This window comes from Haliotis asinina, chromosome 14 (assembly GCF_037392515.1).
Source record: "Haliotis asinina isolate JCU_RB_2024 chromosome 14, JCU_Hal_asi_v2, whole genome shotgun sequence".
Classification (NCBI taxonomy): Eukaryota; Metazoa; Mollusca; class Gastropoda; order Lepetellida; family Haliotidae; genus Haliotis; species Haliotis asinina.
Genome location: NC_090293.1, coordinates 17,879,154 through 17,907,039, shown reverse-complemented (window position 1 = coordinate 17,907,039; position 27,886 = coordinate 17,879,154). Strand labels below are relative to the sequence as shown.

The following is a 27,886-nucleotide window of genomic DNA, read 5'->3' as shown; positions in this document are numbered from 1 at the left end:
TTCTTTGAAAGAACTGGCTGGTCCCAAACTTTATTTGAGTAGTATATGAACAATGATGATCACTAAAGGTGTCCTCTTCCACCAAGACAATGCGCCTGTTCACAAATCGGTGGTGGCCATGTCAACAATCCGCGATTGTGGCTTTGAACTCATTGACCATCCTCCTTATTCACCTGATTTGGCTCCTTCGGACTTCCACCTGTTTCCCAAAATGAAAAAGGAACTCACCGGTCGCCATTTTGCAAGTAATGATGACGTCATTTCCGCTGTGACTGATTTTTTTAGGGTAGCTGAAGAAGATTTCTTCCTGACCGGGATTCGGGCCTTGCAGCATCGCTGGCAAAAGTGTGTGAACTTGGAAGGGGACTATGTAGAAAAATAAATTACAAACGTGGACTTTGTAACTTTTTTTCACAGTGAGGCTTAGAACTTTTCAGCCAACCCTCGTATGAACAACATCCCATGTTAGCATGGCTTGTCGACTTCATGTGACTGTGTAAAATTGTTTTTTGTTTTTATTACTACTTTTGCATATTTCATACATTAAGACATTCATATCAAGGTCAAAATGAACCTAGAAAATATTTGTGCGTTTGAACAGCTGCAGAACAAGATGTGAAGAAAAGTTGACTGGTAATGTTTTCGTTGACATTAACTTCATCGTAAATTACGACTTTCACTTTCACTACTTTTTGAGTTTGATTTGATGATTTGTAGTGGGTGGTTATGTCACCTTTGTGACAATGCTTGTTTCCTGCATACATTCTACCAAACAGGCAGTTTGTGTTTTCTGGGTTGACAGTGTGCTGAGCTATTCCTTGTTAAAAAAGTTAGAACCAGTTCTTTCACATTACTAAAGCTGATCTGTTATGTCAAGGCAGATGGACTGAAGTTGAATCAGGTTGTTCCTAACTTATTTGAGCGACATGTTGAGAGCCTTTATGGAGAATCCAGCCAAAACAACAAACCAAAAAGGTGACAATAGCGCCATTGCTTCTGATGTTGGGAATATCAGGAATTCGACCATGCCATTCATCCAGTTCCAGGGGCGACTGTTCCGTTAACTGCACGTCTTTCTCCAAATACCTGAATAAATTGTTCACCATTTATTTTCCGTGAGTGCTCGTTCTGGTGCAGCCATCATCAGGAACAACAGAAACATCAAGGCCTTCATCAAAGAAGTCACCACTAAACCTGTCATCACAGGGTGGTAAACGTCATTGTGGAAAAAGATGTCTGCGTATTCCTGTTAATTATTCATTTGGCACCCAGGATGTGTCGGAATTCTGTCACACGTGAGTGCCTCTAACCACTACCGCCATAACTGGCCTGTGGGGTGACACAAGATGACATGATGCAGCTATGTGTGTGTTGGCTTGGGGAGCTTTGTTGTTGAACATGCTTTTACGTACAGGGTTTCTGTTGGGCTATTCTTGTCATCAGGATGATACACTGAGTGTTTGAAGGTTCTGGGTGGTGTTATTTTTGTAGGCACCGTTTGGAGAGGTTTTTGAAGGTTTAATTTTTTTGAAGTTTTGGAAGGTATTTTTTAAGGTATTATAAGGTGTTTTTTAAAGTATTAGGTAGAATCATTTGTGTAATTATTGGTTGAGAGTTTAAGGTCTGGGAAGTATTTTTTTTTAAGTGTCTTGTTAGGTGATTTCTAAGCTGTATTAGTAGGCATTGGGTGGGAGTTTTAAGGTATTGATAAATTTGGGAATTTGTGGGATTGGGGTTCATTTATGATTGATTATTGCTGTTTGGAACAGCAAACAGTGAGTGAGTGAGTGAGTGAGTGAGTGAGTGAGTGAGTGAGTGAGTGAGTGAGTGAGTGAGTGAGTGAGTGAGTGAGTGAGTGAGTGAGTGAGTGAGTGAGTGAGTGAGTGAGTGAGTGAGTGAGTGAGTGAGTGAGGGTTTGTACCCGAAAGCAAACAGTGATGGATCAATGATGAATAAGAACAGCGAACGCCCTTATGCTTTTCTGATGTCTTTATCATTCGCAGAAAAAATACAGAACATCTTTGTTTACAATACATGTAAGAAATACTGAAACATGTCCATTTGTCGTTTTACACTTCTCTCAGAAATATTCCAGATTATGATAATATGATTAGTCGTAGCCATGTAATCCAATGTTTGACATCATGAGCATAGATGTATTCAATAGGGATAATGATGATTATCCATTGACCAGGCCAGTGAGCCTGACCACCAATCATATGAGATCTCTTCAGTGTATGACTCTAACCAGAATTTTGTGGTCTACAGGAACAGCACACAGAAAATGACAAGTTTTTCTGCATGTATTATCGACACTTGCTAGTGTGAACCCTAAAGTTTTCCTATTAATAGCATTAGGTTAAAAAGATTAATACCAATGTTGATGTTATGTTGCATTTACAACAAGAGTGACTGAAAAATGATATTTTGCTATTGAATGAGAACGATAGTTCTGTAAATACAATATGACATCCATGCGAGTGTGTTAGTTTCTATATTAACTTCTAGTCTTAAGAGGGCTTTAATCACAAATAACAGTGTTTTACTGGAAGTTCCACTGTTGAAAGCAAACTGAATATGGCCTAGAAGCATATGAATATGTGTACGGTAAGGTCAAGGTTGCTGCACATCGAAAGGAACTGTTGTAGGACTAGAAATCTTGTGCCAATTTAAAACAGTCAAATTCTGACAAATACCTGTAAAATATGACAACCTCTTGAAAAATGTGATATGTGTTATTTTTCTTTGTACTGAATTCTAGTGTTCAGTTAGGTAAATGGGTCTGAATTTGAAGTAAACATTGTATCCATTGTAAAAGGTTACGAAAGAAAAAGTAGTCACACATTCTGATATCATGTGATCATCTCAACTGGCCAATTAGATGGCCTCTAGGGTTTATGACATATGTGAGTGAATGAGTGAGTTTAGTTTTATGCCACACTCAACAATACTCCAGCTATGTGGTGGCGGTCTGAAATTAATCAAGTCAGGACCAGACAATCCAGTGACCAACAGCATGAGCATCAATCTGTGCAACTGGGAGTCCGATGACTTGAGTCATTCAAGTCAGCGAGTCTGACCACCTGATCCCGTTAGTTGCCTCTTACGACAAGCTGAGTCGCCTTTGATGGCAAGCATGGGTATGCTTAAGGCCTATTCTTCCCTTGACCTTCACGGGTCTTGAAACATGTACTACAGAGCGGGAATGTGTCATGACTTATTTTAACACATATAGATTATAATTAATTTTAATTGATCATTTCAGTGTTTGCCCCCCCAAACCCCAATAATAAATAAATGTTAATGGTTGTTAAAATGAGTTTGCAACAGCAGGTTAACTTCTCACCTGTTCCCAGAAAGTATGTGTAACACATCCATTAGTGATGAAACCAGTTCCCCATACTGAAATTACGTGATACATACTAGTGCGCAGACACAGTTGGAATGATAATTCAGGAGAGAGGTAGCCACTGATCCATGAAGTGGTGATCAATGTGCAGGTTTTGTTTTTGAGTCAGATCAGTTTTGATTTCATTGATTGTATGAATGCAAATCACTTGGCTTCCAGTGGTATTTCTGGAATATTGCTATGTGTGGCATTGAACCAACCAACCAACCAACCAACCAACCAACCAACAAGCCAACGACAAGTGCAACTTGCAATGTTGAATTACATTTGACAAAGGGAGTGGTTTTAGGTTGGTTTTAGCAATATTCCAGCAATATCATGACAGTGGACACCAGTAATGGGCTTCACACATTGTATCCTTTTGGGGAATTGAACCAGGGTCTTTGGGTGAGTGAATGCTTTAAACACTCGACAGTAGGTATGTATAACCTACAAAGGGAGTAGATATGTGTGGCAACTGAACTGTTGGAGGGAAATTTTAGCAAAAAAGAAGCACATTATTTATAGAACTGGTCTGCCTTTTGTGACACTGATTGTTTTCTGGTGTTGATGTTGGGCTGACTGTATTTTGTTTTTTATTTTATTATGGTTTGTCATCTGTTGACACCAGTTTCGTATATAAGCTTTCACATGTTGTAAATCACATCTCCATAAATATCTTGAACTTGAAAAAATATTTTTTATTGAATTCCATAGTGATGGCCCAGTGGTTAAAGTGTTTGCTTATTCTGACAAAGACCCAGTTTTGATTCCTGAAATGGGTATGAAGTGTTTTGCTGGAGTATTGGTAAAAGAAGCAAAAAATGTTCTTTGCTGACTCTATCCCAGCTGCATTCTTTGAAAAACATATTGCAGTATGCAAGTATAGCAGTGGCATTGTGCAGTCCTTTTGAGAGAGGATGATGAGGTCGCCCAGTGGTCAAAGTGTTTGCTTCCTGACATGGGTACAATGTGTGAAACCTATTTCTGGCGTCCACAGCCATGGTATGGCTGTAATATTGCTAAAAGTGGCGTAAAAATAAATTCACTCATTTACTGATGCGTTAGTATGGTGGATTTTTGTTTCAGGTGGGAATGGGTGGAAATCATCGAGCCCCAGACCAAGGAGCACATGTACGCCAACCTCACAACTGGCGAATGCGTGTGGGATCCACCCCCAGGGGTCAAAATGTAAGTTCCCCTTTTGTAATACATGTATTTTACAGGATACCGTATTTCACACAATAAACCTCCATGGAATTCAGTATCCATACCAAAGTATGATTATCATGATTATACAGATGTCCTGCCCACAAGGAACCACTAGTGACATATTGTTAGTTTGTTCAAAATTGAAAGTGTTTATTTAGCAGTGAATGGGTACCTGGTGGGATGAGATGGTCATGTAACTGTTTACCTTCTTGCACCTCACAGGCAGCTTGGGTAAATCAGAGTGATATCTAATAATGTTTGTGCTTTGTGCATAATTCGTCCCTAGTGAAATTGAACATCTTTGTGGTTTATATACAAAATGTTCTACCAAATGTACTGTAGTATATATATGATACATGCAAGGGTAAGAATTTCCTGGAGAATGTATGCGGTAAAGTGCAGAAATTATCACTTTTGAAATGGAAATGTTTATTGTGTCAAAGGAAACACACCTAATTGACGTAACATTACATTATGTATGTTTTAATTTGCAAATCAGAAATACATATCACATGTGTAATAACTAAATGCATGACAAACAAATCTAGATACATTTCTAACATAGTTGGACACATGGTATTCATCACATTTATGAGACATTCCAGAACTTGTGACATAAACCATTACAGTATACACTGAAGTCCTATAGCCTTACAGAACCCTAGGAAACATTCAATTATGTATGTGATAATGAGCTAATTTTACAGATGGAAGTTGTATTGAATGTGAAGAAGTGTTTCTTCAGCAAGTCACAAAACACAGCAATATTGGATTTTGGTGTTGTTTATGTTTGTGTGAATAGTCATAACCCAATTAGCGACATATGTTTCTTTTCAGGTTGTAATTTTTGCTCACTGTTTTATGACTGTTCATGCATTTACATTTGTTTAATGTTCATTGTAAACCATTACACAATAACTTTGAACAACACTTACACACTGTTGATGAAGTAGAATTATTAATTTGGTTTATTTGCTCATTAATATAAGGCAGCCAGTGAAGTCCAAGCAGTGTAATATATTCTGTATTCAAACTTTGAAATTCACGCTTTTACACTCTCCAGAGATAACTTAAATGTGCTGAGGACAAGGAAAATCCAATTGTGGAAGTCTCGATTGACTTGTCGCATTCTGAACCAGTTCCCAGTGCAGTTGGAACTGAATAAAACTAATAAAATATGTAAACATGGAAGATATTTTTGCTTCATTTGGCCATGAGTAGGTCCAAATTCTTGTCACTGGAACTGAATTTCAAAACTTGAATAGGTTTTATCATGACTGTTCAACATGATCTTAATGAAACAATACTGTCAAGCGGATTCTTGTGGTAGTTCTGTAAGTATTCCCACTGAAACAAGGGAACAGATGTATGTGATTTGTGAGCAAACAAACTTGAAATGGTGAAATAGTAACCAGGTGGCTTCTCATTTAGAACACATTGTCTACAAAAGCACATTTTATACAGGGAGTTGTGCGGCCCAGCTGCACGTGCAATTTGGCACTCCGTGAGATAAATGTTTCTATGTCTTTTTTCCAGGCTGTATACATTGACATGATTCTTTTGATATGTGGATATCATATCCATGATGTGTATTTGTATGGCACATTGTGACATTGTGATGTCAGACTGTGGTGGATTATGATGTCATATTGCAATATCATACAGTGACATACTGTGACATGATATTGTGATGTTACTCTATAATGGATTATGATGTCATATTGCAATATCATACAGTGACACACTGTGACATGATATTGTGATGTTACTCTATAATGGATTATGATGTCATATTGCAGTATCATACAGTGACACACTGTGACATCATATTGTGATGTTACACTATAATGGATTATGACGTCATATTGCAATATCATGCAGTGACACACTGTGACATCATATTGTGATGTTACACTATAATGGATTATGACGTCATATTGCAATATCATGCAGTGACACACTGTGACATCATATTGTGATGTTACACTATAATGGATTATGAGGACATATTGTGATATCATACAGTGACATTGTATTATGATGTCATATAGTGATGGATCATGATGTCATTGTAGCATCATAATGTGACATCATGTCTTGATATCATGTAGTGACAATATGTGGTATTATGTCACTAAGCATATTTGTAATGGCATCACATTTTGATATCTTATAGTGACGTGACATCGTTAAATTTTATAATGATATCAGAAGGGGAAGAAAATCACTTTTGTGTTCAGAATCTTTCGTTTCTGATAGAAGCTGTGGTTGAGTTGCAATCTACTTCACAGAGAAGGTGGTTGTCCAGAAGAACATTGTCATTCATGAATTTTATTGGTCTAGGTTAGAGAAATATAATCAAAATCTGATCAGTAAGCTCATGTTGTATTGTACATGAAAACATAAAATTGAAATCTGAAATAGAAAGGAAAATTTGGGCTTGCAGTTTAATGGTTTGAGGAACAGAACGCTTGTGACAATTTCTAACATTGTATCAAATTGCTGTTTGATACAGTGAACCTGGTCATGGAAGGATAGTCCATCAACCTCCATATTCCATAAATCTGTCAAAGAGTGTTCTTTATCATGTCAGCTTCAGTTTGGATGCAGGGATTGATGGCTTGCTGTAATGGGGAGTGGTAATATGCTCTGTAAGCTGGGACGATGCTGGGACCACACAGGCCTGGGGCACTGGGATCTTGGGGCGGCATTGTGATGATCAGCATGTGTGGGCAGGTGCCCTCATGGCTGCTTCCAGGGGGACGCAGATGGGCTTGCAATAGAGGACACAGATGGCTTATATGGAGGTTAACACGACACATATGGAGGTTAACACGACACATATGGAGGTTAACATGACACATTGAAGTACAGTTACATGGTGAACACATGTTGGTACAGTGTGGGAACACTGGTACATATCTTGGTACTGTCTATGTTGGTATGGGTGGTACATATGTAGGAATTGTCCATGCAGAGACATTAAATCATAAATGAATTGTCAAGCCATGGACACAGACATTGGTAAAGTGGCAGGAGACATAGATGAATGGCACTTCGTTGGACACTAAGACATGACTGAGATGTCAGGACGATCCTTCCCTAGAATAACTAGACATGGATGAATGGTCCTTTCATGGACGATCAGTCATGGTGGTGTCAAGATGGTCCTTTTCTAGACACTACTAGACATGGATGCATGGTCCTACCATGAACACAGATATGGCCGAGGTTTTGGGATTGTAATTCCACAGATACCAAGACATTGATGATTGATCTTTCATTGGACCATCAGACATTGATGATTGGTCCTTCCATGGACTGTCAGACATTGATGATTGGTCTTTCAATGGACCATCAGACATCGATGATTGGTCTTTCCATGGACCATCAGACATTGATGTTTGTTTTTTCCATGGACCATCAGACATCAATGATTGGTCCTTCCATGGGCCTTCAGACATTTATGATTGGTCTTTCCATGGACCATCATGGATCAATGGATCAGTGATGTGTTGGATAGGGCTGTCTAAAAATATCAATAATCAGAAATATTGTCAGTGAGAATAATTAACTAATGATGACTTATATGGACATTGTGTCATCAATGGTATCACACACAAATTATTGTGATGAAACAGTTTTTATTTACTCACACAATACACAGTGCGATGTCTTTATTTAGGAGCTGGTTCTAAATTATGTTCAGAAAACTGATTTGTCAGTAATCCTTACATAAATATGTCATTGTTGATACTTCTTTTGGACATTTCAGCATTCTTGTTTCTTTTCTGATAATTATCCTTAATAGGTTGATATTTCATTAACAAGTATTGATCTCAATGATCTATGATCTTCCCAGACACTACTAGACATTGACAAATGATAGTTCCATCAATTCCATGACAACAATGTTGAAACAGTACCTCCAAGAGCACATAGGCTCCATGGACACCAGATTAGGTTCAATGAAAAAGGTGAAATTTTTCTTGGGCATTGGTGCATCACTTTTATTTGTGCGTGTAATAATTTTGATTTACCTGCATCCAGATCATCCATTTGTGTGAGTGTTTGTTAGAATGACAGTGACTGAATTCACGACTCATTAACACGTGTTAAACTTGCCAAGCTGTATTTCTGAGAGAAAAAAATTGTGAGACAGACTGCATTGTCAGAAGGGCAAGGCAATATGGAAAATACTGTGGTTGAGGGATTGTGAGACAAGACTGCATTGTCAGGAGGGCGAGGCAGTAGGTAAAATAATGTGGTTGAGGGATTGTGAGACAGACTGCATTGTCAGGAGGGCAAGGTAGTAGGTAAAATAATGTGGTTGAGGGATTGTGAGACAGACTGCATAGTCAGGAGGGCAAGGCAATAGGGAAAATATTGTGGTTGAGGGACTGTGAGACAGACTGCATTGTTAGGAGGCAAGGCAGTAGGGAAAATAATGTGGTTGAGGGGATTGTGAGACAGACTGCATTGTCAGGAGGGCAAGGCAATAGGGAAAATATTGTGGTTGAGGGATTGTGAGACAGACTGCATTGTCAGGAGGGCAAGGCAGAAGTGAAAATATCGTGGTTGAGGGATTGTGAGACAGACTGCATTGTTAGGAGGCAAGGCAGTAGGGAAAATAATGTGGTTGAGGGGATTGTGAGACAGACTGCATTGTCAGGAGGGCAAGGCAATAGGGAAAATAATGTGGTTGAGGGATTGTGAGACAGACTGCATTGTCAGGAGGGCAAGGCAGAAGTGAAAATATCGTGGTTGAGGGATTGTGAGACAGACTGCATTGTCATTAGGGCAAGGTAATGGGGAATTAAAAATATCGTGGTTGAGGGATTGTGAGACAGACTGCATTGTCAGGAGGACAAGGCAATAGGGAAAATAATGTGGTTGAGGGACAGTGAGATGGACTATATTTTCCTGTGTACAGTTTGCAGGTCAGCTTGGTTGTTTGAGCTGGCCCTGTGCAAAGAGTTGGGACCAACTGATGTCGTGAGTGGAAATGCGCCCCGATTATGTTTCTAGGTTTGTGTTTGCACCATACATGTTGAACGAAAGAAGTAAACGCTGAAGACATGACTCACTTGGGCTTCTAGCCAATGTTGAACTGGCTGACTGGAATATGACTGGAATACTCTTTTAAATGACATTAAAGACCAAACTCACTCATTCACTCCTCAGTACTGTGTTGATATTGCTCCAATAAAGCGGAGTAAAACTCACTCGCTCAATCAACTGATTGATCAATGAATCACCCAACCAACTGACTGACCGACCAACCGACCAACTTGCCAGCCTTGACCAAAACTTACCTGGCTACAAAAATATCTTCAAATGTACATGTCAAAATTTTAAACCGACCGTTGGGCAGACGAATTTGAGAATCTGGCAGTCCGTATGGAAAACAACCCATTTTGTGCTGTCAGACACATTGCTCCACTAATGTAGAGTAAAACTAACTTGCTCGCTCGCTTGCTCGCTTGCTCGCTTGCTCGCTCGCTTGCTCGCTTGCTCGCTTGCTCGCTTGCTCGCTTGCTCGCTTGCTCACTCAATCAGCCAGCCAGCCAACCAACCAACCAACCACTTTTGTGACCCTTACATTACTAAGGTTACTTTTGTTAGTAAAATGCTTGTCTGACAGTTGACTTGATGAACTGGTCATTCTGTGTTGTGATCTTTTCATCACTAAGCGTTACTTTCCTTGGTGAAATGTTTATGTAATAGTTCATTCAGTGTACTGACAATTGGCAGGGGCCATGGGTCATTTTGCACATAAGAATGAAAAATGGCCCATTAAGATTTTTAAGTTTACTATTAATACAAACGGCAAAAGCCCTTTCTGAATTCAGAAAATGGCTAATAATCCTGAATTCTACTGTCAAAGTTCCCAATCCCTGGACTTGGTGGTAGAGTGTGTCTGAGTGGTTCGTCCATGTTAAACTGAAGCATGTATCTCAAAGGGATGCCACAATAAAACAGACTTAAGACCAGTACCAGCAGTCCCACGGAGGAGTTCTTGCACATAAACCCCATTACTTGTCACCTCACAGTGATATATGTGTAGCTCTACAGCCACTGTTCCAAGCGGACATGTTCTCCTTAGTTCATGATCATGAGTGGAGTTCATGATCTCTAGGAAAGAAACAAAACAATAACGGTAATGGCTGGCATCTCTCCGAAGTACGGCTGTTTATTTACAACTGTCAATATTACCGTTCACCCACTGTTGCCTGAGAAATTGCCTGAGCAATTACTCCATGAAGAAAGGTCTTTTTCTCATCAATGGTGTATGTTAACAAATTGAAACATGTTAATCTCCTTTTCTTGGCCATCACTGCTGGGAAAAAACCTGATCTTTGTTGTAAATATTTCGTAAGTTGTGCTCTACTTGGTTTGCAAGCTAGTGTGTGCATGTGCGCCGTGTTAGAGTGATGGGGTGCCCAGGTGAGGCTTTCATGAGATGAGGTGTTGCAGCTAGCCATTGCTCCTGTAAAGAACATTGTTTGTTTCTTCTACTGCCATGCTTGTTCACTGGAGTAGCTGTCCGATCTGTCCGATATTCAAGAACGGAATGAAAAAGGCAGTGCCATGAGATATGTTGGTTTTTTTTATTAAGATCAGGGTATGAAATTCCCAACCAGACCAGAGGGCTGGTAAGATGTAAAACTTGCTAGCCCTGACCAGAACGAACCTGGACTCAAAATATCTTCATTTACATGTTTAAATTTTAACCCTACCCTTTGAGGCAGATGAATTTGAGATCTGACAGTCCATGTTGAAAACCACCCATCCCTGGCTGTCAGACAGACAGGTGTTTTTAAATGATTTACATATATTTAGCAGCTGGATGTAAGTATAGTTACAGCAGATAGACTTTGTAATGCATGTCAGTTTGTTTTTACTGATTTAATTCGATAGCAAGTCCCAACCTTCAATGTTATTGTGATTATAAGTCAGTTGAACAGACGGTGATAAGTCATTTCAGTGACATTGGTCAGCATAATGTGAGAGAATGCCCAAATTGATCCCCGTAATGAAACATACAGTGATAAACAAGGACAATGTGCAGAATTAATCGGTTCATATTATTGAATCATTGAGATTTTTTTTCAAGAATATAAGTAATAGTAACCTTTAAAAATCAGAAATCTCAGTCAGTTGTATAATCCTCACTATTTGATAAGCATACAAGGTGATGAAAACATGTTCTGGTAAGAGTTAGTGAGTGAGTGAGTGAGTTGGGTTCTATGCTGCTTTTAGCAATATTATGGCAGGGGACGAGTCAACACTTCAACTGCTAGGCTACCCCCACTGCCTTCAGGTAACAGATAAGGCTATTCTGCCAGCTGGTGTTTCCCATCACAAACACATGCAGAGGCAAATCAATTTTTCACCTAAAAAATGTGGGAATAGGACAAGACTGTAGTTGTTATGTACTAAATTAGGCAAGAGGCTTAATTGTATTCGCATAAATTTCAGGTTATAGGAGAAGATTATTCACTTGTGTTTCAGCTGTAGTTTGCTTGTGAATCATTGTTAGAGTGCAAACTACAGTTGCAATAAGAGACAAGTTGTAAATATTGCATGTCAATTTGGAAATTGATTCCTGTTTGCCTATAGGAGGAAAACGGTTTGTCAGAGTGCAAGATATACGGGGGATATATGAGCCTGACGATTCTTCCACATTCCACAGACATGGTCCCCAGGTGACTAGATAAAGGATCCACAGCACTGGCATTGTGAAAACCAGCAGCTTTACAGATGCAGCATCAGTTGCGTGTGTAATATGCCAGTATATACACTCTCTGATCAGGAAATATTGTCTGCAAGTTAGGCAGATGTTTGTTCTGTGATATATCCAGGTGGTATTTCAGTGTTACTTGTACCAGAGTTAAGCAGATGTCCATGGTTTGCTTTTGGAGTTAGACAGATATGCCTGTATTGTGAACCTGAGTTGGGTGGACATTAGATGTGTGCAAGTCTCTTCGGTAATAATTAATAATTTGAATGATAATTTATAGTTTTTTTATAAATAACTCTCTAACAGACTGGCATCTTTAGATGTACTGCCTCCTTGTCTTGATTTGCTTCTTCAATTCAGAAAAACTCAGATTAGGGAGATATCTGAGCATGAAAGTCACCTGTGAGTTACCAAAATATTTGTCCATGAGATGCATACAAGTTTAGAAAAGAAACGAAAATTTAGTATGTACGTCCATTACATGATTACCAGAGTTAGACAGAAAATTATTCCAGGTTAATCTGGCCAGGTTTCTTTTGATGGAGGTGTTGGTTTTGTTACCAATCAGTGAAGACAAACCGTAACACATTGGTTTCTACCTGCATGTTTATATTTGACCATTTAGTAAAGGTAAACACTGTAAATTCGGCTGCAGCGATTCATCCACACCTGGATGGGATCACATTTTTGATGTTGGACCGTCAGTTTGATCATTATTTTTTATTTGATTCTTCATACTAGTAAAAACATCAGATTTCATTTAATTAACTGTAAATAGTCAAACTTATTAAAGTCATCTCTGTTCTCTAAATTTTTGGACTTTGAATATTCTGCCTTGTTTACTGAAGGTTTGTGAACAGTAACTAAAAAGCAGGCAGTTGATGAGTTCCATTCATCAACTTTATGGTCGACAATATTTGCCTGCACGAACATTGTGGCATTTACTATTGCACTTGTAAATATCAGGGATCAATGAAATATACATCAGTCAGTCTCCCTGTCTCAGGTGTCTATGGCTGGAGCCAGGATCTGTCTATCTCCACAGTCAGCATAGCACATTGATTTCTGATGGCCTATCTCTGCTCCCGAAATGTTTCCTGGCCTATGGAACCAAGGTGCAGTAAACTGATATTGTGGAGAAGTCAGTCATATTGCCCCTCATGACATCTCCCATAGCTTGGGGTATTTTTCAACATTCAATCTCATCCTGTGTAAAGAATCCATGATCCAGATGCTTGTTGATGGTGGGGTCGGATATTAGGGACTGACTCTATGAACAGGAAACTGGTTGAAGAAATGAAATGCTTTTTACAGTTTTGTATTAACAGAGAAACTGTATTGTCTGGTCTACATTTTTATGATAGAGGCTTTTTCCATGAATTCTTGTTAGAGTGGAAGTAGCCTTGTGGCCGTAGTGTTCATTCATCATGCCAAGGTTTGATGTCGGTCCAGGTTTGATTCCCAAAAAGCGTTGGTGACTATGGTGTTCTTCTAGTGCATGTGGTACATTTCTATTCAGTAGTTTTACCTGGCATATAATAATCTTCTATTTATCCACACATATATTAATTTTTTAAAGGTTAGCAGTTACATACTGCATCCGAAGTTATCTCCCTTGATTTCTATAGAAATTACTTTTTGAAACTTTTACTGTTAACTTAAATGTTTGATCTTGCCATGAATAGCAAATGTTAATAAAATATTTTTATCAACATAGATCTATAAATCCAGGTAGGTTGTTATCAGGGCCTGAGCCTACCACTGAAAAAGATGAGAATGTTTCTGTGTGAGAAATAACGACAAACTGCAGACAGTAATGTGAACACCATGAAAGACAAAACATCTCCGAAGTGGTGACAAGACATTTCTGAGGAAATTAGAAGTTCTGTCAAGATTAAAATGTTGAAGTTTTTGTCGTGAAGGGATAGAGTTCAAAGTTAGACTGCAGAGAAATTTCAAATTAGTGTCTTGAGTTGACAGTTTCAGTTGTTAAAGATCTGAAATTGTGTCTTGTGGGAAATTCAGAATTATACCCTGAGGGTAAATTTCAGTTTGGTATTAGGGGTTATTAAAACCTTCTGAAATCAGTCTTATGATGTCTAGTCAAAATCTTACCATCAAACCTTCTTTGTATAATTTCTTAATAATTTTATTATATCACAGTATCATGCTTGCATGGTATATGTTATTTTTATTGTATGATATTTGAGAGAACAAGTTAAAGTTGAGTGAGTGAGTGAGTGAGTTAATATTTAACGTCACATCAGCAGTATTCAAGAGCAAACTATTATAGCTGTTTGTTTAGCACGTCTTTCTGAAAGGGATATGGCATCATTTAAAGTTGAGGTAATTGTTGGATCTGGCATTAATGTAGTTGTGGGTCAAGAGGCTGCTTGTTGGGGTTTTTTTAACCTATTTTTCTTCCATGGTGATATTGGGCTCTGATTAGGTGCCAGGTGTTAATCATCCGTGTATGGTTTGACAATAAACTAACATTATTAGCCTTTGAATAAATGGAAAGGAAATTTGTAAAAAATGTTCCTGAATACCTTAGAAGTTGTTCTTAATTGCAATGCTCCTGAAATACAAATCAAGGATTTCTGAAAAAAACATTTCAGATTACATCAATATCCTTTCCCGTTTAATTTCAATTCAGTTAGAATTTGAAATGTCAAGTTTTTAATTTAAAATTGTCAAGTTGGAAGTGAACAAAAGATTGAAACCTTTTTCGCCATTTTTTTCTAAAAAGCTTGTCAGTTTGGCAGCTATGGAAAACATGCAATGCCAGTCATTTCTGCCAGGTCACTGCGACCTGTCACAGAGCCCCATCAATTTCATGCCCCATGTCAGAGTAATACCAGTGAGTACATGTCATCTTAAATCACTGACCTGTGATCTCTGGCAATTTATATTGTTAACTGACCTGTCCACCATTGGTCAGTTGTGATTGTTAATTATACTTGTCAACAAGTCTTGCAGACACTTGGTGGAATCAATCACTATTCTCCTCACCCTCACTTCATTACATATGCATGTAAGATTTGCCTTGTTCCACTGTTTAACCTAGGAGGTCAGGCCTGATATTGACAGTTTTCGTAATGACTCTTGTCGATTTGACTTTTCATTATGAAGACTGCATTCACCGAATTAAGAATAGCATTTGATGAATATTGATTGTTAAACATGAGAGTTGAGGGTGATGCTTCGTTAACACAATGCATTTTTCCTATTAGACTTACACAAGTTTCTAATTAAATGATCGTTAATTCTAATCATAATTCCCAAGTTACACAAGAACAAGTCGGTACAGTCTGTTTATCAAGACTTACCTAGGGCAGAATAACTTATATCCATGTGCCTATCATTCAGTAAAGGGCGATGTGGTGAGATGAATGGTTAAAGCCTCATCTTGTCATGCTGAAGACTATATTTGATTCCAGAAATGGGCAGTGTCCTCCACTGTGATATATCTTAAATATTGCTAAAGGTGGCATAAAACTACACTCACTCACTCATTCTGTATAGATTTGGTAGTCGGTCATACAGACCCTGAAGTATATATATCCAAGAAAGCCCACTCAAGTCTAGAAAATGTGGCAAGTCTAGATTTCCTTAGCTTCAGCTTCATTCTGAAAATGAAGAAAGTCTCAGGGCTCCGTTTCATTCTCAGGGCTTCATTTCAAGTTCGATTCTCCACAGGGGTACAGTATGTAAAGCCCATTTCTTGTGTCCCCCCATTATATCTCATTGGTATATTGTTAAAAGTGACATAAAACAAAACTCACTCAATCTTTCACTCGCCGACCATCAATATTGACTGCCGTCACAGCTGATTTACATGTTTTAGGCAACATGTAATATTTGGGAAACAACTGGACTACGACCAACTGCTGTAAGGGCTCCTAACCTGAAATAGTGACATAGGCTTCTTTTGAGCATTGACTTTAGTCATAAACCCACACAACCCACACAAAATATCAAATGTGATATTGTCCGAACCAGAAGAGTTCTTGAGAACCATGTATTCTAAGCACAAGTCCATGTCCAAACCAGAAGAGCTCTTGAGAACCATGTACAAGTCCAACTCAGCTTGTCTAACTGTCTGTGATGACCCTTGACCTCCAGACACATGGTGCTGCTGATGAACCAATGAAGAGCAAGTTGTTAATAGAACAAGTAAAGTGATTGTTACAGTCCCAATCTATGCCTTGGTAGCAGGTGACCAGGAATGGCAGCACCAGAAGGGTTCCAATAATGTCCTCAGGACCTTCTCCTCCATGCTGACATTCAGTTCAGACATATTGATGTGTTCATGTGTGGCCAAAGACATGGCACCATGTCATATTGACGTAAGCTTTGCATTATCCCTGTTAGCCCGAAGCTGAAGACTAATGGGAAAAAAACTAAACAAGTCTCATGTTGACGTAATGTGAGGGCATGTGTTTCTCTGTAATTATTGTCTTGAGGCATGGAATTGGTAAAGATGAATTGGGGCAAGGTTCATGCTGATTTGTGGTGAAGAAATTTGTTTTTATTTTTCACAGCTAACGATCCAGATCCTAAGAATAGATCAGTTGCTTCAGGCATGTGAAGGAATTTCTCCATAATCATCAAGCGTCTAACATGTAAAACAGAACATATGGTACAGCTAAATAAATTATTGATTAGGGAACCCGTAAAGTTTTGGTTAGAACTGGTCTTCATCAAACATTAGACCTATCAGTAGATAGGGCCAGTGGGGTAGCATAGTGGTTAAAGCGTTTGCTCGTCATGCTGAAGACCTGTGTTTGAATCCCCACATGGGTGTAATGTGTTCAGCCCATTTCTAGTGTTCCCGGTCATGATATTGCTGGAATATTGCTAAAAGTAGCGTAAAACCATACTAGCTCACTATGAGTTGATAGATCTTGTAATTTTAACATGTGCTAAAAATGGCATTGTGTATTCAGATTTTGTAATTACTGTATAAGACATTGGGAAAAGATATGAATCATTTTTATATTCATGAACAGTCAGTACGTAAAGCAGGGTCCATTGTATCATCTGATTTTTATCATTGTGCATGTCCCTGAATCACTGTCATATAGTCATGATGTCAGTTGCTAGACAAATTTCATCATACCCTGGCCAACTAATGAGTCCTGTCTCAAAACATTCACAGACAAATCAGTTGTTTACATGAACATATCTCACAGTAAAACAGGGAATAACATCAGATATTACATTTGCCAGTGATAAATCAAGCCCATAAATGTCGCCCCCTATTTATGGTAGTTTCCATGTGTATTTTCTATCAGGTATGCAGTGTTTTAAACTGAGATTTAAGTTTACTGAAATAATACTTCACTGTGTGGGAGAAGTATTTTCTTATGGGCAGTGAACTTTACTGAACTTTTATTCTCGGTGAACATACACCTACACCATGAAGCTACACAATCTCAGTCATTGATGTAAACAAGCAATCAGAAATTAAGTCAGGTTACCCATCTTTTTGCTGACTCGGCTCAGCTGATCAGTCTACATTGTAACAATAATAATTCATGTAAAATGCTGAGAGAAATGTTAGATTCAGACCATTGAAACTGTTTTCACCAGAAGCTTGTTTGAGATTTTATAACTTAATAGTTTCATTTTTGGAGTTTACAGCTAGTCTAACATTCAGTCAAAATATTTTATTATGTAATATGATTCTGCCTTCCAAGTGTTTTGTTTTTCTGCTGCTACTTTCATGCTACTTGAACAAATTCATGCTATACAGATGTTGTTTCACAGGCAATACATCATTTACATCTGTCATGGCTAACTACGCTGTTTGGAATACAGCTGTTAGACTAGCTTTTATGTAACCGTGATTGGTGTTGGTTCTGTAAACATATATGTATTCCACAGTCAGGGTGTACATAGGATATGAGGTGGAAGTAACTGTTTGCCCTTTGGCCTGCTAAGATTACAGAGATCCTGTCAATAACCTGTTGGACTTGTTGTGTTCTTAAACAATGTGTATAGATAATGCAGTACTGTAAACTGTCTTATTTTTGTGCCTTTAAATTTTTGCGAGTCACAAAACCTTTTCACACCTTCTTATTTTCGTGAGGTGATCTTGATCAGATTAGCCCAGCAGTGACACGTGATTAAGCAGTGACACCTATATTGTTTTTGTACTGTTGACTGGTCTGAATAGAATGAATGATATATCTATATTAATTATTATCGCGTGTTTTTATTCTTGTGTTATGAAGTCTGATGCGAAGTTCACAAAAATTAAATGGTCGCAAAACTTTGGCTGTTTACAGTATATTACACTTGCACAAGTCTCTGAGGCAATAGTAATGGAGCTAGAGAGTGAGGTTTTATGCTGCTTGTAGCAATTTTTCAGCAATGTTACACTAAAACTTACAGTAGAGGACACCAGAAATGAGCTTCTATCATTGTAACCTTGACTAACATTCAGTTTCTGAAATGAACTTATTTTATAGAAGAAACTGTCCATTATATTATAATCATAAAGTATGATGAAAATGGACCCATAGAATTCCTTCCTGAAACAGCTGAAATCTAGACTTGCCACATATTCTGGACTTACATAGGATTTTTGGATAATATTGTTTCAGAGTCTGTATGACAGGCTAAACATCCATGTAGGGAATCAAACACAGGTCTTCGGCATGAGGAGCGAACGCTTTAAGCACTAGTCTACTCACTGCCCAATGAAGTTGGAAGCAATATGAACATGACACTATAATAGTCCCTACTGACTTCTTATCCAGACTTGCCTATGGAGGTGAATCAGTCTACATCCATGGACTTATCATCAAGTAGAGTCATAGCAAGACTTGTGACATTTCAGTGCAGTCTGTCTCCTTTCAACGCTTTCAACATTGATAGACCCTGCTTAGACTAATCCTTAGTCTTTGAATGTATATAATTTTACAACTAATTCCTCGTAAATTGAAAAGGAACCCCATTGAGTTGGGAGATCCTAAACATGAGTTAATGTATGTTTTCTACATTTAAGGTTTTAGCATTGCAGAAAGAGCTAATGGGAAGGGGAATTAATGCAGTTCAGGGACTGTGATACAGATGAGGACCTGCAAGCAAAAAGAATCTTAATTTGTAAAATTTGTCCTGTGAGGCTGGTCCTGTTTTAACACTAACAGACTGGAACTGCTACTAAAGACCCATTATGGTAAAGCTCTGTCGGCTGGCTTGTATGTCTAGAGAGACCAGCTATATTTGGCCATTCATTGATTAGTAACGTAACTGGCTTAAGAACAATACTATTAGGACTGCAGTGGATTTAGTTAATCCTTGCTTTCCTCCCCGTAGGTTTTGCCTATCTTAGGCCTTGCTTTACCTTATTATTTGTATAAACAGGCTTTCCTGAGATAACTAGAGGACTTAGAGAAGGGTTTTCCTTGCAGTTATAGGTTGTAAGAATTTGTCCATTTACTTATTTCTGATGACCTTTCTAGAACTAACTCACATAACCATGGCATCTAACAGGATTATTATCAGAAGAAATTCAAGACATTTGGATAAAGTAAATGTTCAGACAAGATATGGAATAATGATAATTTCATGAAATACAGTTCTCATTCATGGAGAATATTGATCACAAAGACTTGGAATCGGTAAGGCTATGTAACAAGGACGAGACTGGGAATTATCAATTCTTGAATGAACGGTGTTATTTACATAATGATAAACATAAATATTCACTTCTACCATCACCGGTACACGTGCAGTGATTGAGAAGGATGAATTTATTCATTACATGTTTAATGATTTTGTCGATTCATGTTCATCGATTGTCCGACTCATTGAATCTTGGCTTGTACGCCCAAGGTCAAATGAGCCAATCTCTGGGGAGATAGTGGTGTTAGTCTATTTGTAAAGGTTTATGAATTGTAATAACCATACTCTCACTGTATCATGAGTTTCTTGTGGAAGCAATTCATTTGCTGTGGAATGTTGATCAATTAGGGGATGGTTTGTGTACGACTGGTCTTAGGTTGCTGTGTGAGGCATACAAATAGTTTTGTATTCTAGTGCTGGAGAAATGTTTGAATGTGGAATAGAAATGGTCAAATCATGGCTTTTGTAGACGTCTTTTTACCCATTTATCAAGACGACTAAAAGAATCTAAATTACATGAATTAGGTTGTAAGTCTTGAAATCAGAGCAGTTTCTGCCTTGCCTTTTTGTTAATTTGATTTTATGGCTGAAGAAAAACTCTATTGAACACTAACTACAAAACTGTGCTGAATGGCTTTAGAGATCATGGTTGTCATTGTGTTAGCAACAGTGATAATTTAGTTGCTGCTTTTGTTGATCATTCGTTGGGTGTTCAACAATAAGTATTTGACTTATTTCCAGCTGTTTTACTCAGTGTTAAACCTTTCTTTCATGAGAGGCTTATGCAAGTCTATATTAGATCCTCTTAATGTCTCTGTATTCCTTTGTATCTGACATGCTGTACACAGAAAGATATGTATTATTTTTTATTAAGTAATTTCTGTCGAAAATCATCACAACCATGGTGATATTGGATGAAAGTTAGGGTGTTCTGTTTGCATGTGTTTGATAGTACATCCATCAGTGCATGTGACCCTAGTTACAATGCTACTTTGTTTCAAAATGAGATGCTGTTTACCTTACAACTGTGTGTAATTGTTGACAGTGTGGTGTCAGTACTGAAAGGGTTTGCCTTGAGCTCACTACAGGGAGGAGGAGGAGAGATTTAGATGGCAGAGGCCTACAGTTATGAATGGGAATAGTATTGTCAGTGTCAGATGTACCCAATGTAATATCCATTTATACTTGCAGAACAAGAGAAAACATTAAGTAGTTATGTCATACAGTGTTTCCACTAACTTTTCAAACCGTCAGTACAGTGTACCGTCAGCAATGATTTTTTTCGGTACGTTATGATTTTAAAATTCTGATATCTGTAGGTTTTTGCTAAGATCTTGTTGTCATGGAATGTCTTTGAACAAAATTATGTTTGGTCCTGAAACCAAATTAGTCCTCTGTAAGTGCACAACTGGGGCTCTCTGAAAGGCATGAGACTGTTTGGTGGTGTATTTTCTACTCACTCTCTCACTACTTCCATTTCAAGCTTCCTTGATAGCAAGTTAGTGGGTTTAGTTTTACACTGCACTCAGCAATAATCCATTTGTATGGTGGCAGTCAGTGAAAAATTCAAACCTGAACCAGACAATCCAGTGATCCATTATTCTACACAATTGGAATACGATATGTGTCAACCAAGTCAGCAAGCCTGGCCACCTGCTGCCATCAATGGCCTCCCAGGATAAGCATGGGTTGCTGAAGACCAATTCTAACCTGGATCTACAGGTTTTCGTGACAGCCATTGATGGAAGCTGATAATGTCGTTCAAAATGGCATCAAACAGTACTCACCAATCTCTAGATAATGATAACGCTATTGTTGAACATTCAGCTACATACTTGCGTAATTTCAGAAGTAGCTGTTTCATTTAGAAAGGATTCAGTCAAAAGCCTCATTGTTTGCTACTCTACTTGACTATACAGGAAAATGATACTTATTGCTCAACAGGCTATGGTATACTTCAGGAAATTCAATCTTTGTGTGTTTTGAAACCAAAACTGTGACAGCTACCAGGTCGTAAGTTGAACAGACTGCTGTGTGACGGAAGGATCTTGACTCATTGATGTGTGGAGTGGTTGTACAACTGGCTAGTGTCACATGGTTTGACGAATCTGACATGATACAATAGAGTAACTGGGTGTTACAGGATGCTTGGAAATTAATATGACGGATGAAATAACACACAGGGCAGATAGGGCAAACTGTTTCTTTCTACTGGGTGGTACAGAGAGTAATAGTCTATTTCACCAACCGCAGATATTCGGATATGACTTACGTCAGATCTGTTTACATATTGACATTTGTAAAGTAGTCAACATGTTATGTTTGGGATTGTCCTTTTTCAGAAAAGTACAGATTCTAGTATTTTTTTTGATTGAGTCTGTTCTGGACTTCGAAGTCTCCTGTTTTCAGACTGGGCCACCGAATTGCCAGTGAACAAAGTCAATGATTTAACCCACTCAGATGCTTTTGGCTTCCTATGAAATTGAAAATGGTCTTTGTTCAAATACAGCAGCACAGCCCCATATGTCATTCAAGGGCTCAATTACACTTTTGCTTACCTTTAAAGGTCTCTAAGCTTACAAGTCTCTGAAATGAATATATTTTACAGTGATAAAAAGTTCATTGTAAAACAACATGATATATAATGAAAGGATCCCTGAGAATTTCAGCTGTGGAAATCTAGACTTGTGATAGTTTCTAAACTTGTGTGAGATTTCTTGGATACATTTGCTCCGGAATCTCATAGATAGACTAATGGAAGCTTAATCTACTGGACCTGTGAAGGTCTGGATTAGAATAGGTCTTCACCAACCTGTGCTTGTCATGAAAGATGACTATGCTTGTTGTAGAAGGCAACTAACGAGATTGGGTGGTCAGACTCGCTGACTTGGTTGACACACGTCACTGGTTCCCAGTTGCGCAGATCGATGCTCATGCTGTTGATCACTGGATTGTCGAGTCCAGACTCGATTATTTACAGACTGCTGCCATATAGCTGGAAGATTGCCCAGTGCAGCATGAAACTTAATTCACTCACTCACTCTACTGCTTGCGTGATATAGTGGAAAGAGTGTCCGCCAGGGAGAGCTGTAGGTGTGAGGTTCAATCCCCACATCATGCCAAAACACTGAAGAATGGTACTAGTTATCGCCCTGGCTCATCTGCATCATAGTAGAATAGGAGAATAGAACATGGACAGGTGGGGGTCAGTCAGTATGTATCTGTGTCAGGTTTCAGTTAATTACAGCTTGATATCAAAATGGGTGAAGCACAATATCAGAAACAAAGCTACAGAGGTAATACTAGTACATTGATATATGCAAAACTTTGATACAAAGGGCACTTGTATAGGAATAAGTATGTATGCTTTCCTATGGTGTGTTCGAAAGGATGAAAGTCCTTGTAACAAGTCTCCTATTACATGTCACCTTATTTATTGTCTCTTTTGTGGTTTAGAAGTAGCCATCTTGTAGATTTAACATGCTAAATAATAATTAGCAACCTCAGTGATATGGCAGCAGTTGTGTCAGACAAAAGTGGTTATTGTGCTTCATTTACCTATCAGAATTGTGGTTTATGATTGAATTTAGGTGTAGCAAGTTTTTGGATCCTTAATAATACCTATAATTGACAAATCTCAAGTGACTGGAAACTGAAAGCTGTCTGTCTGTCTTCTATAACTTGGGAATAAACCAAAACATTGAATCTGAGTCTGCATTTCCTCAGCATGAGAATTTTGTTCATCGATATGGGCATCATTTTTTACCTAGCTTTCAACTTCTGGACATGTTTTTAGGTATGATGAACTATATTTGTTGGACCAAATGCTTTTCTGCCTGCCTGTTGGACACTCCGCAAAAGTCACAGAAGTTGACAACCAGATTGCAGGTTGAATTATACAACATTTTAAGAATATACAACATAGTGTTCCTTGAGTTGAGGGCCAGACAACCTGTGTCAGTCACAAATCATGTGTAAGATGTAACTTGTCATTAGCAGCAGGTACACCAAACTGTGGAAGTCAGAGGGAACAAAGTAAGACATTTCTTTCCACTGTGAGAATCACATATATACTGTTACCCACATGACAAGTCCTCTATAGGTAATTGTAACTGTACTTGATTGCTCTGCGGCATATAACTGGCCTCTCAGGTTGCCTCAAGTGGCATATTGTGGCAATAAGTTCAGCTGTAACAGCGCTAACCTTTGTCCATGGACAAGTCTCACTGCAATAGTCGCTATTGTATGTACAGGAAGGTAGACAGAATGCATTGTGTGTAGTGTGCTGGAACAGGTTCATGGCTGTCGTTAGGGATATATGATGATGATGTCCTCCATTGTTATTTGAGAGAGTGGAGATTGATGGCTTTGATTTCGATGACTTGGAGTTCAGGTTTCATGGGGCATTGAACAGTTCCATGGAGATCAAAGAAATAGGGATTATTTAAGAAGAATTAAAGATTCTGTGATAAAGAAATGATTGTGCTGCTGTGAGTGTGAGAAAAGTGCCTTGAATGCAATGGAGACGACTCTGTTTGGTCTTGATGCGTTGAAGTCTTTGTGTCTTGTGTAAGATGATGATCACAGACTTCAAAATGGATGATGCAGTGGCTAGACATTTGTTGGAGTTTTTTGATCCACATTGATACTGTGAGTGAGTGAGGTTCAGTTTACGACGCTTTCAGCAAATATTCCAGCAACATCACGGCAACTGGCACCAGAATTGGGCATCGCACATTGCACCCTGTGGGGAATCAAACCCGGGGTTGGCTTACCACAAAGTTAACTCATCACCCTGTCACCACATTGGTACAATCTGTGAAGCACATCCGTCGCTTAAATTGGTGGACTATGACCTACTGCTTGAAAGAACATATGACAATGTTCATAAGTTAGGGGCTTTGAGTTTCCCTGTGCTTAAGAATTTGACCATCAGACCGAAAGTCTTACCCACAAAAGCCATGCTCTGTTTATATCATTCTTGCTGTTCTTCACCTTGGCTCCCTCCACAAAGACACCTTACTGCTGGGATACTTGTAACTTTGAGACAGGTTTATGGTAGGCGTAATTGCTAAGGGATCTGTGTCACACGGACACTGCTTGCTGATGTGAGCTAAACGTGCCCCATTCACCTGCATGTAACAAAGGAAGACTTTTTCTGCATACTGTAAACAGACATTCTTACACATATAAATATTGCCTCTTTCATGACAGGACCATCAGTCAAAAATACTCATTTATTTGTCATCATACCTGAATTTCAATCCTATGTTGACCTTGACACGTTAGATGACCTTCTGGTTGACCTCAGATCAAGACTGCACAAGACTTTATCTTTTTTACCATACTCTGCACATGTAAGATATACTTATTCAGTTATAGTACACTAGTCATAACTTAGGTTTAAGTGTGTGAATAGAGACTGTTTGCCAACATGTTTAGGTGCCTGGTTAGAATAGATCCTATTGTCCAAGGTGACTAAATGGGTGACATGGTCCTGTATGATAACTAGATCACATGACAATGTAAGTCTGTTAGTCTGTGAATGGCAGTTGGAGGCACTTGTGGCAGCAATCATCCTTAATTGTTGTGTTGTTTAGAAGATAATTGCATCACCAAAACCAAAGGATTGCCTTCAAGAGGCTGAGTTGAGTGAGTGAGTGAGTGAGTGAGTGAGTGAGTGAGTTTTAATGATGCTTTTAATGATGTGTCAGGCTCATGTTCAGAGCACAATGATTAAATAACATATCACAAAATGTCAGCTTAATGTGTGAGAGAGTGAGCCATGTTTTACACTGTTTTGAGCAGTATTCTAGATATGTCAACTTGACATCATAGTTAGTGGGGTAGCCTAGTGGTTAAAGCGTTCGCTCGTCACACCGAAGACCCGCGTTCGATTCCCCACTCGGGTACAATGTGTGAAGCCCATTTTCTGGTGTCCCCCACCGTGATATTGCTGGAATATTGCTAAAAGCGGCGTAAAACTAAACTCACTCACTCACACTGTCCACTTTCATGAAACCTGAATGAGTGGGTTTATGATGTTAAATCTTAACATTATCAAGAAAGAATCCTTTAAGCATATTCTGGAACCATTGTCAGTGAAAACAGATCCATGAACACACTTGCAAATGGACAAATATTTATCATGGATTTTATCATGTTAAAGTGTTGCTTTGTTGATACGTACAGAATAAGTATTACATCAGAACAATACAGTTCATTCAAGTTTTACAAGTCGTGTATTTCTCCAGATCTGCTAACTTTTAGTATATTTTAAAATTCCCAAATGTATCAGTTGTTTCAAGACTACGCCTGAATGGATCATCTGTGTCAAGATCAGCTTTCAGGAGTTGTGAATGGATCAGCTATTTCACAATTCCTGAATGGATCGGCTGTCTCAATACTCCTGGATTAGAGGCCTCTTGTGCTTGGCTAGATGGCAAGAAAGCAAGAACTGTTTTGGCCTTGTTATTAACAGTCTGCTGACACTGGCTGTTATCTATGTCATTTTCACCTGTCCAGGTATGTGTTAATTGCTAATTTATTGCTGTGATGATGGTTGGACTGACAAGATGAAGGTAAACTGACAAGATGAAGGTAAACAACCCATCACACGCATGTCTCTCAGCTAGGTATATATAGAATCAAGCATATATTGGTACCATGAGCTATTGTACTCACTGTAAAAAATGTGCCTATGTACATCATTTGTTGTTTTCAAATTTGGTAAAAATGTCTTATTTGGAATTGTTTTATTAGAGCAAGTGAATGGATTTATGCTGCTTTTAGCAATATTCCAGCAATATGGACAACACCAGACATGGGCTTCACAAATTGTACCCAATCAAGGGAATCAACTACAGGCCTTTGGCGTGACAAGCAAGTGGTTTAACCGCTTGGCTAGCACATCGCTAGTGTTGTAGAGCTCTGGCATAAGTTATGCAGAGACCTTATAAAATGATTTGCTCATGCATTCATTGAAGTTAACTGGATATATATCCTGTCTTAAACATGTATACATAAATGGCTTGAAATGCAATATATGAGTTTTGTTGTCATTTTCATTTAGTAGCATATCATGTGACAAACCACAGGTCCAGGTAGTCCTGCAGGTGTCCGAGTCTTACTCTGGACCCTCCCATCCCCTATACCTGAGATGTGACCTGTTGGCCTATCTTAGGACACCCCTTTATGAATGTGCTGTAAAGCTGAGCTAATATCTAGACTCTTAAAATGAACATTTTTGCAGAAAAAAAAGTTCCTAAATTGTAATAACAAAACATTATTAACAGAATCCCAGAGACTTTATTCATTTCCATTTGCAACATACACTAGACTTGTCTGGGCTTTCTCGGATAGATTTGTTTCAAGATCTGTATGACAAACTAGTTGTAAGGCTGCGGGTCTGTAATACACACTGATAATGTGGTTACAACTTATTAATAGGTTGGTATTGATTTGACACTTTTTAGAAATACATGCTGTTAGGAAAATGGGTGAATATAAATTGACTAAACGTAGAAACCAGTTGGAGTCATGAACATTGATTAATATATTTAACTGGAGGACTGCCAAAAAGACTGGAGTAAAAATAATGAATAGGTTATAGAGACCCTTTCATGAAAATGTTTTCTAACAATGTAAGGCTGTCAGTGATAAAATATTTTAGTATGAATATGTTTTTAGGAAAATGAGACATTTCAGGGTACTGATTTCTCAAAAACATGGATATTTGATCTTTAAAAAAACTCTTGATGTAGGCTACCTTTAGTTCAGTTATGATTTTCAAGATACAGAGACTAGTAATTGATTCATGTTCTCCTATTCTGTATGAGACACTAATAGTTATTCTGATGGGTTATTTTTAATTCTATTCATGTGATTGATACATGTTTCAACCATAG

At 38.4% G+C, this 27,886-nt stretch overlaps 2 protein-coding genes across 2 annotated transcripts in view; both read left to right on the top strand.

Moving 5' to 3' along the window:
• Positions 1-27,886, top strand: part of LOC137260970 (rho GTPase-activating protein 39-like) — a 186,157-nt gene that overhangs the window by 17,042 nt on the left and 141,229 nt on the right. Inside the window, exon 2 of the mRNA XM_067798561.1 lies at positions 4,478-4,579. Coding sequence (XP_067654662.1) covers positions 4,478-4,579 — 102 coding nt within the window. The remainder of the gene's footprint in view (positions 1-4,477; positions 4,580-27,886) is intronic.
• The window catches only part of LOC137260980 (MOB kinase activator 3B-like), a 357,679-nt gene that overhangs the window by 207,296 nt on the left and 122,497 nt on the right, over positions 1-27,886 (top strand). The gene's annotated exons all lie outside the window — the stretch shown is intronic.